At 40.2% G+C, this 14,177-nt stretch overlaps 1 protein-coding gene across 7 annotated transcripts in view; it reads left to right on the plus strand.

The window, feature by feature from the left end:
* The first annotated feature begins 986 nt into the window (after window positions 1-986).
* The window catches only part of SNX13 (sorting nexin 13), a 152,177-nt gene continuing 138,986 nt past the window's right edge, over window positions 987-14,177 (plus strand). Inside the window, exon 1 of one of the 7 annotated variants that reach the window (XM_082398219.1) lies at window positions 987-9,462. In XM_082398219.1, coding sequence (XP_082254345.1) covers window positions 8,863-9,462 — 600 coding nt within the window. In that variant the 5' untranslated portion in view covers window positions 987-8,862. The remainder of the gene's footprint in view (window positions 9,463-14,177) is intronic. The other 6 variants (XM_082398218.1, XM_082398215.1, XM_082398213.1 and 3 more) reach the window with 6 other exon arrangements.

Genomic DNA, 14,177 nt, shown 5'->3' on the forward strand with positions numbered 1-14,177 from the left:
GAATGTGGAATGCATGCTAATCAATAAGAAAAATTCAATAAATATGTGAGATTAGCATTTTACAATCAGGAGAGGTAAAGCATGTTTACATTAGAGAAGAACTATGGTTAGGTTTGACAAATTAACAGAAGAAATCAGGTAAAATGCTATTGGCCTCATACCCTTGTCTCTTCTTATATGTGAAGGAGGAAAAAGTGAGTAAACTGGAAAAACAAGTCATCATTAGGTAAATGATAGTTGATTCCAAGAGATCCTCAAGAGATCTGGACTGTAAAAAGCAGGAAATGCTTGGGAAAAGAGACAGGTTTTTATTGGCCATTCGGAGGGTATCCTAGATCTGAGGCTGAGCTTGGGGGAGGTATCATGGGAAAAAAAGAGTTAAGTTTCAAGTCAGAAAGTTGAAATCGATTTGCTGTTTATTAGCAGAAGACTCTTAGGCAAATTAAATAACCTTCTGAGCCATAATTTCCTCATTTTAGAAATGGGGCCAACACTGCTTACCATGAGGTTTAAAGATAAGGTACAGAATGCACCTGGCACAGAGGAGGCGTTTAAAAACATTAGTTCCCTTGTTCCCAAGTGAACTGTTCAGTGTGGGAGGCTCTGTCAGAGGTGAGGAGTACCTGTAAGACATCCCCAGGGCAAAACCTTCCAAGTGACCGGGAAGTCATTCTTTGATAGAATTCCTGAGTCAAACACTGGTCTGGTCTGAACCCTCCTTAGTTCCTAATTTGGCCACATACTTGGGCACTGGCTATTAGAACTCTCCGGGAAGGCTCTCAGGATTTTCAGGGCAACTGGTCCTTGATTCTGGTTCATGCCTGTCTCTTACTCACTCTTTTTTCTATTCCATTAACTTCCCTGGTTTTCTTTTCTGAGAAGAGTGGATGGAACAGGGTCTTCAATCCATCCGCCTCTCCCAGGAATCTTTAGGAGCTGTCTCTGTGTGCCTGTGTGTGTGTGTGTGTGTGTGTGTGTGTGTGTGTTTGTCTGTCTAATCTGTAACACCCAGGCCGTGACTTTTAAAATGGTTCTCCTTAAAAAAATGTAGAACTACTGAGGATCTACTTAAGTAATATCACTTAAAACAGTGCCCTCATTTGCATGGGGTGGGGAGGGTGCGAGGAGGGGGAGGATTTCTCAGGTTAGACACTTTCTACTGTCAGTAAGTAGAGTGAGAGAGGGTTTTAACACGGTAACAACAACCCAAGATAATAAAAGAATTTGTCACTTGTGCAAAGTCCGAAGATTTTCTTTTTTGGATCTGGTGGGCAGATTCTCCTGTGTGGTTCCTTCCATCTGAAGTCTCTATTATCTAGCGTAGCATCCAAGGTCACCTTGGAAGGTGGAAAGAGAGGAGGATTGCTACATGCCATTGAGCTAGTTACTGGACCCCACCTAGACAGGCAGGATTTGTAATCTCCCTCAATGCCCAGGAGGAAGATGAAATGACTAGGCCAAGGCAACATCATCATGCCACAGAATGATTTAGAGAGATATAATGAAATATCCCCTCTTTCCCAAAAGCCAGTGGCTCATAGATTAACAATTTACTTCTAAAGACAAAAAATGAAACTTGGAAGATGGAAACTCAATTATATTTTTCACAGCATAGAGTTTCAGTGTAACCAAAATTTGTGGCATAACCATAAAGTATAAACTTGATGAATTACCGAGAGACACAGCTTCAAACAAAACAAAAGTCCTTGTTTAAGAAATCAACAGTTTTTCACAGAGTACTACAGTACAATTAAGATGGTGATAATATAGAATTTAATTTCAAGTTAAGACAATTACATTTAAAAAATAATTCTGTAATTCTTACCTTAGGCTGAGGGTAGCCAGAATGGCTATTTTTTTGTTTTTTAATGCAGTTTTAAGCATGAAAGTAAATATACCAAAGTAATATTTTGTTCAAATTTGCTTGCCTGTGATATTTCCCCTTTCAGTTTCCTGTCCTAAACAGCGCAAACAGTAATACATAAAAATGAAGAGGAAGATGCCTTGTATTTTAATTATATGATCATAAGATTTGAAAGGAAAGTCAGATCTCATCTATTTCTTATTCCCCTCCCCCCTTTGAGGCTAAATTATATCAGACAAAAATGTGAAGATGATAATCTCTTTGTACCTTCTAACCATTAGAGATTGAGTGATAACAGATGTTTCAATAAGAATTCCATAACCCTGTGATCTTTAAAAATTGAATAGTTAGCTCATTTAAGGTTTAGTGAATAAAGTAATGTGTAAACAAATGAGCAAATTCCATGATTCTATTAAAGGATACTCTGGTAAATAGCCAATCATATGCTTTTACCCAGAAGGCAGACATTTCACTTACAGAAACAAGTTAAAAAGAAAGGGGATTCCTTCATTCATCCTTCTGCCACTGCTACTGATAAAAACAAACATCTTCCATTCAAAGCAGAACAGTTAGCTCTCAGTTAGCAACAGAAAGTACACTTCCCCAGCAACAGGAAAACCCAAAAAGGACATCTATTTTTAAAGATAAAATGTGAAACCCTCAGCATTTTGCTGATTAAGTGAACAAGATAAATCCTATCTATCCAAATTAGGTGAATGTCCTATAGATTTCAAGAATAGTGTGATTTTAGATGCTTTTTATTTGATTATTTGCTTTGTTTTTTATACACCAGAACTCTTCTTGACATTTCTGCTGATTTCTCTGTTCATGGATATTTGCAGACATGGCCGTTATAAGGTAGGAGGTGTCTCATTTTAAGTGGAAAGGTGGTAATTCAAGGAGTTCATTACTACACGCCAAACAGTTCACAGCAGCCTCTGCTTGGTAGCAAGGTTTTTGAAAAAGGTGATGATGAATATGCTTGTTGAAGGAAAGTGATAGGAAAGCTTGCTATCATAAGTACCACAGTTTTAAAATTGAAAGAAACCTTAGAGAGCATTTGATCTTGAGCCGCAGTGCATTGCCCAATGCTTCAAACAACTGACTGTATTCATGTACACAGTATATTAGTGTTAATCTAATTATATGTTTCGAGCTCTTAACTTTACAGAAAAAGACAGTGAAGCTCAAAAAATGATGAATTTTCACTTTCAAGGTTTAATCCTATTTAATAGCAAAGACAGGACCACAATGCAAATCTTCTCAGGCTTCCACTCTTCTCATTCCATGGCCAATATTATGGGGCATGTGTCTAATAACTCTTCCATTCAATTGTACGTACATCTCTTACAGTTATTTTTGTTTTTTAAAATTTATTTTAATTGTTTAAAGTTCTTTTTTGATGTAGACCATTTTTAAAGTCCTTATTGAATTTGTTACAATATTGCTTCTGTTTTATGTTTTGTTTTTTTGGCCGTGAGGCACGTGGGATCTTAGCTCCCCAACCAGGGATCGAACCCGCACCCCCTGCATTGGAAGTCGAAGTCTTAACCACTGGACCTCCAGGGAAGTCCCTATTACAGTTATTTTTAAATTTAAAAATTTTATTGAAAACAGAAAGATTACCATATATGCAAGGGTGAAGGCAGGTCTCATTAACTTTATGCCAATTAAGGTAATATGTAACCATTTAAAAACACTGGTGACTCAGAGCAATCTTTTTTTTTTTTACCTTAGCTGTTAAGCTAGTAAAGTAGGAAGCAATATAATAGCAGTCTTTGATTTCACCCTTACCCTGTAAAAATGGAACTAGCTGAGGTAAGCCTTAAATAAGTGGACATACTAGGTTCTGTCTGTGAGTACTGATTCCTCTTCTCATTTCCTCCTTTGGCTGACGGCAGAAACAGGAGGTCAAAGGCCAATCACTATTCTTATGATTCACAGAAGAAACTGAGGACAGGATCATTGAAAAATTTTAGTTTTTAAAGTTAACTGATTTAATGTACTTGAAAATACAATATATACACACATATAATTCTGAATTATATAACTATACAGTGTATATATATACATACATGTATGTATATATTAATTTTTTCATTAAATATTGTTTCTACTACTAGTTGTGCAACTAGGACAAAAAACTTAACTCTCTGGGGCCCAATTTCTTCATTTGTAAAATGGGAATAATAACAGTTCCTATATTCTCGGGTTGTTGTGAAGCACTTAGAACAGAGCCTGGCACATGGTAAGAATTTAATATCAGGTATTATAGAGGATTATATACCTAATATATCTAATATTATATATGTATATAATATAGATTTATATATATTTATGATATCTCTATATCCAAGTGAGGTTTCTTCTATAAAATCATTAGTTGTTTGGGTCTGTACATAAAAATGTAAAAGTAATTTCACTATGAGTTTCTCTTTATGTTTTAGGGCTGTGAAACTATTCTGTATGATGTGACACTATGCGTTTGTCAGAAATCAGCACAAAGAGTGAAACTTAAGGTATGCAAATTTAAAAATTCAAATTATTTAGGAGGTTGGGGGAATCTCAAGAAAGAAAGTAGACTGCAACAAGAGAATCTAACTATATTACCAATATAAGAAATGACCTCACTGAAGAGGGTGGGAGGAAAGGTGCTGAACTAAGCAACTTTGGAAATGACTGAAGTTTGTAAGACTAAAGATAAAAGAAACTGCACCTAGACACTGTACTCTAGTTGACTTCACAAGGGGTTATGGGCTAACAATTCTGATACAGCTATACATGCATACTGAAATTGAACAAGTAAGTAAATGGATGGCTGATAGTAGGAATCAGGTTTCTCACTGTTGGAGTGAAAATTTACAGATAAGCCAAGGAAGGAGGCTAGAATGATCCTTCTGGTAATGGGTTAGAGCTGTAGACATCACTATGAATTTGTGTTTAGTTTAATATAGGTACAGATGGTTCCATACAGAAGTATATATAGATAGGTGTATATATATAGATTAGTGTACATGCATATATTTCCTTGCTTTCTCAACTGCAAGGGCTGAAAAGAAAGGACACCACCAGTAGCAAAGAACACATCTAGTTTTTAGATGTGTTCCTAGTTTCTAGTTTCTAGAAACCAAGAACAGATCTTGGTTTCTAATACCATTCTCCAGTAAAGGAACCAAAGTTCCTTAGAGAAATGGATGATTCTAGGACAGAAGTATGACGAGCCTGAAGTATCTTGTAGTATGAGAAATTAAGGAAGTACTCAAAAACAAAAACAAACAAAAAACCACCCCACATTGATGGGATTATACTAAAAGGACATAGGACAACTGAAAGAGCTCCCAGTGGCCAAAGCTGAGGCAATTTGAGCAACCAAATAAAATAGTATTGGATTTAACCCAAAGTATAAAATAAATATCTATGAGTACATACGCATATAAAGAAATGATTGAATCAATAAAAAATGGAGAAGAGACAAGTCACCTATGCAAAATAATTTGAAATAATTTATGTAGATCTATACTCAAAGAGGAGGAGGTAACTGAGGTCAACATCAAGATCTTGTTGATAGCATGTATCCTTCATAGGTGATCCGGGGAATGTTACTAAACTCACGGCCTGGAGGGTAATAAGATCTACTGAGATGGTCTTTTTCAATTGTTCAATATATGTGAAATGCCTCCCACAGCACCTGGCCCATATATTGAAAAATAGTATTCAAAATTGAGAATTAACTGTTTGAAAAGTGCTAATTTTTATGGTGTAAAAATATTTGTTTTAAAAACTATTGACTGGGGCTGTCAGTGATCTAGTAAAACCTCTGAAATACACTACAGACTCTACATATTTGTAATATGGTCCTTTCGATTGAGATCTTGGTACCATTGTGGACTTGTGAATATTATTATTTTATGGCTGCATCTGCTGTTAGCAAAACTTCATCTTATTACTGCTTCTCTCTTAGTCTTGAGTTGCCTCAGTATTTCCTCAAAAAATACTGTGTAAGAAAAAAGCACCTGCTGAGCTATTTGAAGCTAGACTTCAGAAAACTCTTAATTAAATGCCTTGAAATTTCTGCTTTACTGTTGTCATACTACAGCTATAAGAAAGAATCAGGATATCCTGCTGCTGTCTGTTCTTAGAATGTGTCTTCTCTGTTGCCAATGCATTATTTTAATACTGATTCACTGGCTGTGATATTGGACCTTGTTAATGAATGTATGGTACTATTTAATGCTCATTACAGGTGGTAGGTGACACTGATGACATTGCATTATGAAGAAACTGGAGTTAATAAAATGGCTTAAGAAACCAAAAGATTAAATGTGACAACTGTTTGATAGATACAATTTGCTTGGGAGATTGATGCTATACTTTTCCAGTTTCTCAAAAAGGATTATAGCCAACATGTGACAACCTGAATATGTAGTTGAATTTTTTTTCTTTGCTTTAAAATTAAAAAATTAGGCAAATTGGATATTAGGAATTGTTGCTCGGAGGTTTGGAAATCACTGGCAGTGGCCTGTTTAAAAGCATCGCACACTTGATTTTTGCCTCTGACCTCTTTTTGTCATCCTTTCCTGTGTTAATTAGACTGGACACTGCTGTTGAGGAATCAAACCTTTTGCAATAACAACCACAGATGTATCCTTATCGTGTGTTTCTTAAGATGGATAGTTTTGTTTTGTTTCAAATTTCTGATTGATAGCCAAAGAAAGGGGCATCTCAGGTCAGCCTGTCCCAGGTTTCCTCTGTAACAACTGATAGGATGCTTTTAAGACCACGTGGAATGAAACTGCAATCTGTGCCAAATTAGATGCTTCCTTTTTTTTTTTGAAGCTAGCTGCTTCTATAAGCATTCTCTTTCCCAACTTCCATAAATCTCTGAAATGACATACCTTATTTACTTTGTTGCTTCCCTTGCTAGCAAATTAACTTTGACTCATGCCGAGGTATATACACATAAGAAAGCTTTTCTTCTAAACATATTTTATCTTTATTATCCCCCCATCCCATTATCACCATTGAAAATATCAGCAGTGATATAAGCTTAAGGGAAAGGCTCAGCTTACTATTCTGTCATAAACTTCTCTCTGGCATTCTAGTGACAGTAAAAGTAATTCTCCCATTAATTGCAAGATAAGAACACACAATGGTCAGTTGAAAAAAAAAACATTCTTTCAACACCAAGGATTTTGTTTTCATTTTTAATTAGGCCTTTTCCTTTTGGAGTCTTTTAGGAGGACACTGGGGGAGGGGCAACATTTTAAAAGGATGGTCAGAATAGACTTCCTTGAAAAAGGTGGTATTTGAGCAAAGATGGAACAGAAGTGAGAGATCTAGCCACGCGGGTACCTGGTGGAAAGATCCTTCCAGATAAATAGTCAGTGCAAAGGCCCCAGGGCTAGAGGATGCCTTGCTGTTATAGGAGCAGTGCTTAGCAGAAATGAGGTCAGAGAGGTGGATGTGGGGTGGGACTGGGGACGCTAGATAACATAGGGTTTTTTAGGTCACAGAAAGAACTCTGCTTGAGAAAACTTGGAGCTAATGATTTTGGCTTGCTCCTAGGTCTACGGACAAACTTCTAAATGTTAAAAGCATAGCCATGTCATATTACAGGTTGGTACAAACCTCCAGTTGTGCCTACACTTAATTTATCACCTTTAAAATAAGTGAAAATGCCTTCCTTCTGGAATGGGAAAAACATGTGAAAAGAAAATTAAATACTCAGGCCAGATACCTAAATGACAGTTTTAACTTACTAGTTGGTATCTTAAATATTAATGAGCCTCCTCTGTTTTCTTATTTATAGGTTGGAACAGTTATCTTTTTCCAGGTTCCTTGTTGTCTCTAGTATCTCTTCATTTCCTTAATATCTTAGGCCACAGAGTATTTTCCAATCTTATTTTCTATTCATGGCTATTCTGTCAATCCCTGTAACACATTTTATTCTGTTGCAGAGGTCAGAATTTTGCTGGCCCAGTAATATGAAAATTATGTATTAGATGTAGATTAAAACAACAGCAAAATTACTTTGCCTCACTTAGTTGAATTGAGTAAAATCAGGATTTATCTTGAATTTCTACCTGGCTACCTAAATGAATCATTCTCTTTCCTTGATGAGGACACAACAGAGGTAACACAAAGTTTCTAATGCCTTTACTTAATGTTTTGAGAATTTAAGAGTAATGTATTAGGTAAATTTCATTTTACACAATAGTACTATTGTTAAGGAAGGGGAAGGGGGGAGTCCCGGTTAAGGGGAAGGAACTTCTTTCCTAAATGCCTCTGTATCCCCTTAAAAGAGGTAGAAGGATTCTGCGTGTCAAATTTGAAAATGTACTTGTCAATTTCCATGGAAACTGGTTTCTAACATACAACAGGGTAATTCACTTTGACAACAGGTTCAGGTAAATTACTTTCATTACAATTCAGGTAGAAGTGACTGCCTTCAGTTTCACACACTGTAACTCGCCTAGTGGCAGGTTCAGAACGGTGTCAGTAACAGGGGCTTCTATGCACCCTGCGTTCCAGAGTTCAGTCCCGTTTAAGTTAGGACTATTGACAATGACACGTGCTGAAATTTGCTCACCATGATACACACACACACACACAACACACACGCACACACTGTATCAAGAAGCCAGTGAAGTTGTACAGCCCGCAGTTAAAAAGTAAAATTGGCTTTACATTTTTTAGAAGTCTCTTACGAAGAGCAAAACCAAGCCCTCATTGTTATACGGGTGCTGGCCAAACACCGAATCAGCGACAGTCTGCCACGACCGGGGTAAAGCTGATATGCCTGTATCACTTCTACTGCCTGTCAGGCACCCCAGTAGAGAACTCGCTGAGGACTGGTAAGGACAAAGGAAAGTTTCTGTCAAAGTTTAGAAGGAAAGAGGGACTGAGCAGGGAGCACTTTCAGATCATATTTAAGCCCCAGACAGTGGAGAAAGCCGAACAACCCCCTCCTGCTCTTGGGTCGCCGCGGGGCCGGAGATATGCGAGAAGGAAGTTTTTCTACTGGACATCTGCCGCCTTGTCCCCGAGACGCGCGAGGTCCGCAACGCCATCGGTCGAAGCCTCGGCCTCTGCCGGTCTCGCTGCACCCCAGGGCCGACCCACCCCGGCAGGCGGCGGAGGATCAGCGGCCGGCGCGGACGCGCGCATCGACTCCCGGGCTGGCCCCGCGCTGGGGTCTCTTTGCCCTCCCAGCGGTCCCAAGTCGGCCTCTGCGCCCTGCCCCGGGGCCCTGGCAGCTGGCGCCGATTGGGTCTCCGGCCACCCGCCTCCACTTCCCCTCGCGCCGGCGCTATGGCGACGGTCACGAGACGCCGGCTGCCCCTGCGCCCGCCAATGGGAGCGCACGTCGCGGGGAGACGCGGACGTCGCTCTTCCAAGATGGCGGCGCGTCCGTCGCGAGCAGCCGGGCCGGGGGGAAGCCAACGAAGCCGAGTAAAGCCGCCGCCCGGGAGAGGACTGAAGGAGCTGTTGCCGCCGTTGGCGGCGGCTCAGGCAGTTTTCGCTGCTGCTTCGGCTGTTGCCATGCGGCGAGGCTAGGGAGGAGCTCACTTCCCCGGGGTGTAATAATGTTAACAGAGGTAAGCGGCGACGGCGGCCAGTGTTTACCTGTGAAATGGGGAAGGGGCCGGCGTCGGCCGGTCGGATAACATTATTTCCGCCGCCTGCGGGTCCGACCCTTGGTAGCGGGGCCCGAGCAGAGCGGGGATCCTACAAGTTCCCCCTGAAGAGGAGCAGTGCTGACTCAACAGTCCCGCCACCTCCGGCTGCCTGTGCCTCTTTCGCAGTTGCCACTTGCCCGTAGCCCCCGGCACTGGTCTCCCTCCTGCCGTCGCTGCCTCCTAACTGGCCGCTCCCTTCGTGGCGTCCCCTTACACGCTGGTCTGTGGCAGCGTCGGTCTCTCTGCGTTGCTGCTGGCTCCTGTTCCCCCCCGGTTTGCCCGAGGTCTCTCTCTTCGCGGGCCCCTGGCCTCCAGGCCCCTCCATCTCCAAGCTCGGTCAGCATCCTGGGTTTGTCACTCGGCCAGAGCGGTTTGTTTCCCACCCCCTACCTTGACTGTTTCGTGAAGAGGACCTCTTTTTCTCAGGGGGATACTTAGATAGCCCAGTTACATCACCTCCCTCTCCCACACCCTGTCACCTTTCGCTTAAATCGTAGGAATCAGAAAGTTGAGTTTAGCATCTGTCCTCTTGATTTGCTTAAGACTTCCTTGGTACTCCCAGTGGAACAGTTTTTTCCCTTGGTCCTGAAATGGAAGTAGGGCAACTATGACTAGCCAATCAATTTCCCTTTTCTAGTGCTTGATGACCATTGCAAAAAGCAGACTTTTTGAAGAAGTAGAGTTTGCCTTTACTAGCAGTACTTTAAGGGGAAGAACGAAATTGATGTAACTAGGTACTTGACCTAAGTTAACACAGTTATGTGTTGTGGTATATGCTAGTGTGGGGGTCATTGAAGATAAATTCTGAAGCTTGTGGATTTGAGGAAATATCTTAGAAGCTATACTCACTTTAAGTCCTGTGAAGATTCCAATGTCAGCTGTCAGGGACTAGTTTGGGCGTCTTTGTGGGCTGAACTAAGGATAGCAAACAATTTTAATGGGCAATGGGAAGTATTCCTACTTGGGCTAACGAGGAAATAAAAATGTAGATGAGTGGCTTTTGTTGTGTGAAAATGTGATAATAAAGGACTTGCCTTTCCAGCCTTATTAACTCTGAGGAGCTTCATACTTTGGTATTTGTACTTAATAATCTGCACACAGCCTGGTGTAGGATGGGCCTGGTGAATACTTATTGGTTGATTTTTAACTCATGAACTACTTATTTCTAGTCGTTTGTAGTTCATTTTATATTTCTGAATTCCACAGATCTTTTTTTTCATTCCTGTAGTTAATTTTATTCCCATGGTTAAGTTTATTCACAGAGATTATGGTATATCATAAGCTCTGTTGTCATTAGCAGTATTAGGTTAAAAAAAAAAAAAGGCAAGTAGCAGAAGTTCTGTTTTTACCTTTAGTGTGATATTTTGTTGGGAATAATTAGCCTTATAATAAATTTTCAGTGGTGTTGCTAATGTACAATATTTTACGAGATAATCTTTTGGTTAAATTTGGCTTAGATTAGCAGCCTTTGAAGAGTTGTAATGCTTTCACATGAACTCAGTGCCTGCTAGTAAAATGAGAGTCTTGATTTGGAAAGGCTGAACTTTCTAAGCTTCTGTATTTTTTTATTTTATTTTTTGGCTGTGCCACGCGGCTTGTGGGATGTCAATTCCCCGACCAGGTATTGAACCCGGGCCACGGCAGTGAAAGCCGCGGAATCCTAACCATTAGGCCACCGGGGAACTCCCTGAAGCTTCTGTATTTTAAAATAATTTTTATCTTTCAGTGAAATATTTTAAACAATAAGTCAGTGATAGTAGTTAGATGTGCTTTAGTGCTATGTGTGTGTGTGTGTGTGTGTGTGTGTGTGTGTGTGTGTGTGTGTGTGCTGTGCGTAGCTTTTAAGTGGAAGAGCCAGGGTTCCAACCTGTGCAGTCTCTGCTGAGTTTATCATGAACCACTACAGTGGATTACCTCTCCATATTAAGGCCCACATTAAATGGTACTTGGATCTTATCTACGGTTGTGAGTAGTCATTTTATAGATGAGAAAACTGAAGCCCAGAGACTTGTCCAAGGCCAAACAATTATTAGTAGCAAAGGTAAAACTAGAATCCCATCTCCTGACTCTCAGTATAGAACTCTGACCATTTTGCTCTCTATGAGTAGTTTTCGGCTCTCTTGAGAGATTTTATTTAATTAATTAATTTATTTTAATTTATTTTTCTTTTATTTATTTATTTTTGGCTGCATTGGGTCTTCGTTGCTGCGTGCAGGCTTTCTCTAGTTGTGGAGAGCGGGGGCTACTCTTTGTTGCGGTGCGCAGGCTTCTCATTGTGGTGGCTTCTGTTGCGGAGCACGGGCTCTAGAGTGCAGGCTCAGTAGTTGTGGCACATGGGCTCAGTAGTTTTGGCTCGCGGGCTCTAGAGCACAGGCTCAGTAGTTGTGGCGCACGGGCTTAGTTGCTCCGTGTCATGTGGGATCTTCCCGGACCAGGGCTCGAACCCGTGTCCCCTTGCATTGGCAGGCGGATTCTTAACCACTGCGCCACCAGGGAAGCCCCACCCACTCTTTTTTTTAAATAGGAGTGAACTTCCATATATCAGACTTAGGGTATAGGATGTTTACCTGAGAATTTGTTTCAATTAATCTGATTTTTCACAACATTCAAATATAATGAAATATTTATTAGTGAATTTTCATTACACACACTTTAAAAAACTACTGGGGTTATTATTTCTGAGCATGTATTATTACAGAGAACTAAAGGTATAGAAGGTGTAGGAAAATATGCTGAATTTGCACCACTGCTGTGGCATACTCTAGGGGTTGTCTGTGCATAAAAACCAGTTTCCAGCCTGTTGACACTTGTGCTTTTAAAAATAGTGAATAAAAATCATACTTATTTAAACTTAGTAGTTGTGTGGGTTGTGTGTAAATGTGGAGCATTAGTAAATGTTACATAAAAATTGTTTGTAGTTGTGCTAAGTTATTTCCATCCAGATTTATTGATTTTTTTATATATTAACACTAATTCTTGATTTTGTGATTAACAAATATGATACAGATGGGTAAGGCATAAACTGCTGCACTTTTAGAGGTCCCAGATTAATAATTAAGGGAGTAAAATTTTGTGGTTCAAATAAATTTGGAAGATTTGCCTAAAGGAAGTTAAAAAAGGACTTCTTATAGCTTTTGATAGGTGATTTGCTGTCAAAGAATGTGTTAGAATTTGTGTCAAATTGCATAGAGACTGTGATGGTTAATTTTATGTGTCAACTTGATTGGCCTTGGGGTGCCACATTAAACATTATTTCTGGGTACCGCCGTGATGGTGCCGCTGGTTGAGGATAAGATTAGGATTTGAATTGGTGGACTTGTTAAAGTAGACTGCTCTCCCCAGTGTGGGTGGGCACCATCCAATCTGTTGAGGGCCTGAGTAGAACAATAGGAAGAAGGAATTTGCCCCTTTTTTCTGCATCACTGTTTGAGCTGGGACATTTCATTTCATCTTCTCCTGCCCTTGGTCTGGGATTTATACCATCAGCTCCCCTGATTCTCAGGCCTTTGGATTCAATTACACCACTGGCTTTCCTGGCTCTCCAGCTTGCAGACAGCAGATGGTGGGACTTCTCAGCTTCCATAATCTTGTGAGCCAGTCCCTCATAATAAATCTCCTTAAAAAAATTTCCTATTGGTTCTGTTTCTCTGGATAACCCTGACAAATACAGATACTTACAGAGTTTCTTGTATTTCGCTTTGGGAAATCCTGAGATGTGATGAGTTGCGCATTAAGGGAGAGTCTTTGGACTTTCAGAGCTTTTTTTAAAGACACACACGCACACACTCTTGCCCATAGTAAGTGCTTAAGAAAAAATTATGACTTGATTTTGTTGATTAATACATTAGTTAAGAGAAATACTCTTGGGGTGGGTTACTCCTTAAATGACATGAGCTATTTCTTTAATTATTAATTAATGACATTATAAAGGCTACTAACCAGAACAAGAAGCATAGGCCCATTGCTATTCAAAGGATGTTAAGGGGCTTCCCTGGTGGCGCAGTGGTTGAGAGTCTGCCTGCCAATGCAGGGGACACGGGTTCGAGCCCTGGTCTGGGAAGATCCCACGTGCCGCGGAGCATCTGGGCCCGTGAGCCACAATTGCTGAGCCTGCGCGTCTGGAGCCTGTGCTCCGCAACGAGAGGCGGTGATAGTGAGAGGCCCGCGCACCGCGATGAAGAGTGGCCCCCGCTTGCCACAACGAGAGAAAGCCCTCGCACAGAAACGAAGACCCAACACAGCCATAAATAAATAAATAAACAAATACTTTTAAAAAAAAAAAGTAAAAGTCAAAGGATGTTAAGAGGTGAGAAAGAGATTTTATAAGGGAAGTAGAAGGACATTACTGTCTAGAATGAGGCTGGCTTGCCACTCTACATACAACATCTTTTGACAAACCAAGTTGAATATTGCCAACCATGTCTCAAGAATTCTACAGGGCCTTTGTTTTATTTTTCGCCCATTGATTCCAGATTTTCAGAGAGCTTATAAATAAACTATATTTATTTAGTATTTATTTTCATTATATTTTTTTATTCTAGCACGCATATACCGTCTTTCATCACTTCTGATTTTCAACTAGCTAGCTGGTTGATAGAATTGCAAACAAAAGCAAATGTGTGATTTTTTAGTTA

This window comes from Balaenoptera borealis (assembly GCF_965194805.1).
Source record: "Balaenoptera borealis genome assembly, chromosome: 7".
NCBI classification, from domain to species: domain Eukaryota; kingdom Metazoa; phylum Chordata; class Mammalia; order Artiodactyla; family Balaenopteridae; genus Balaenoptera; species Balaenoptera borealis.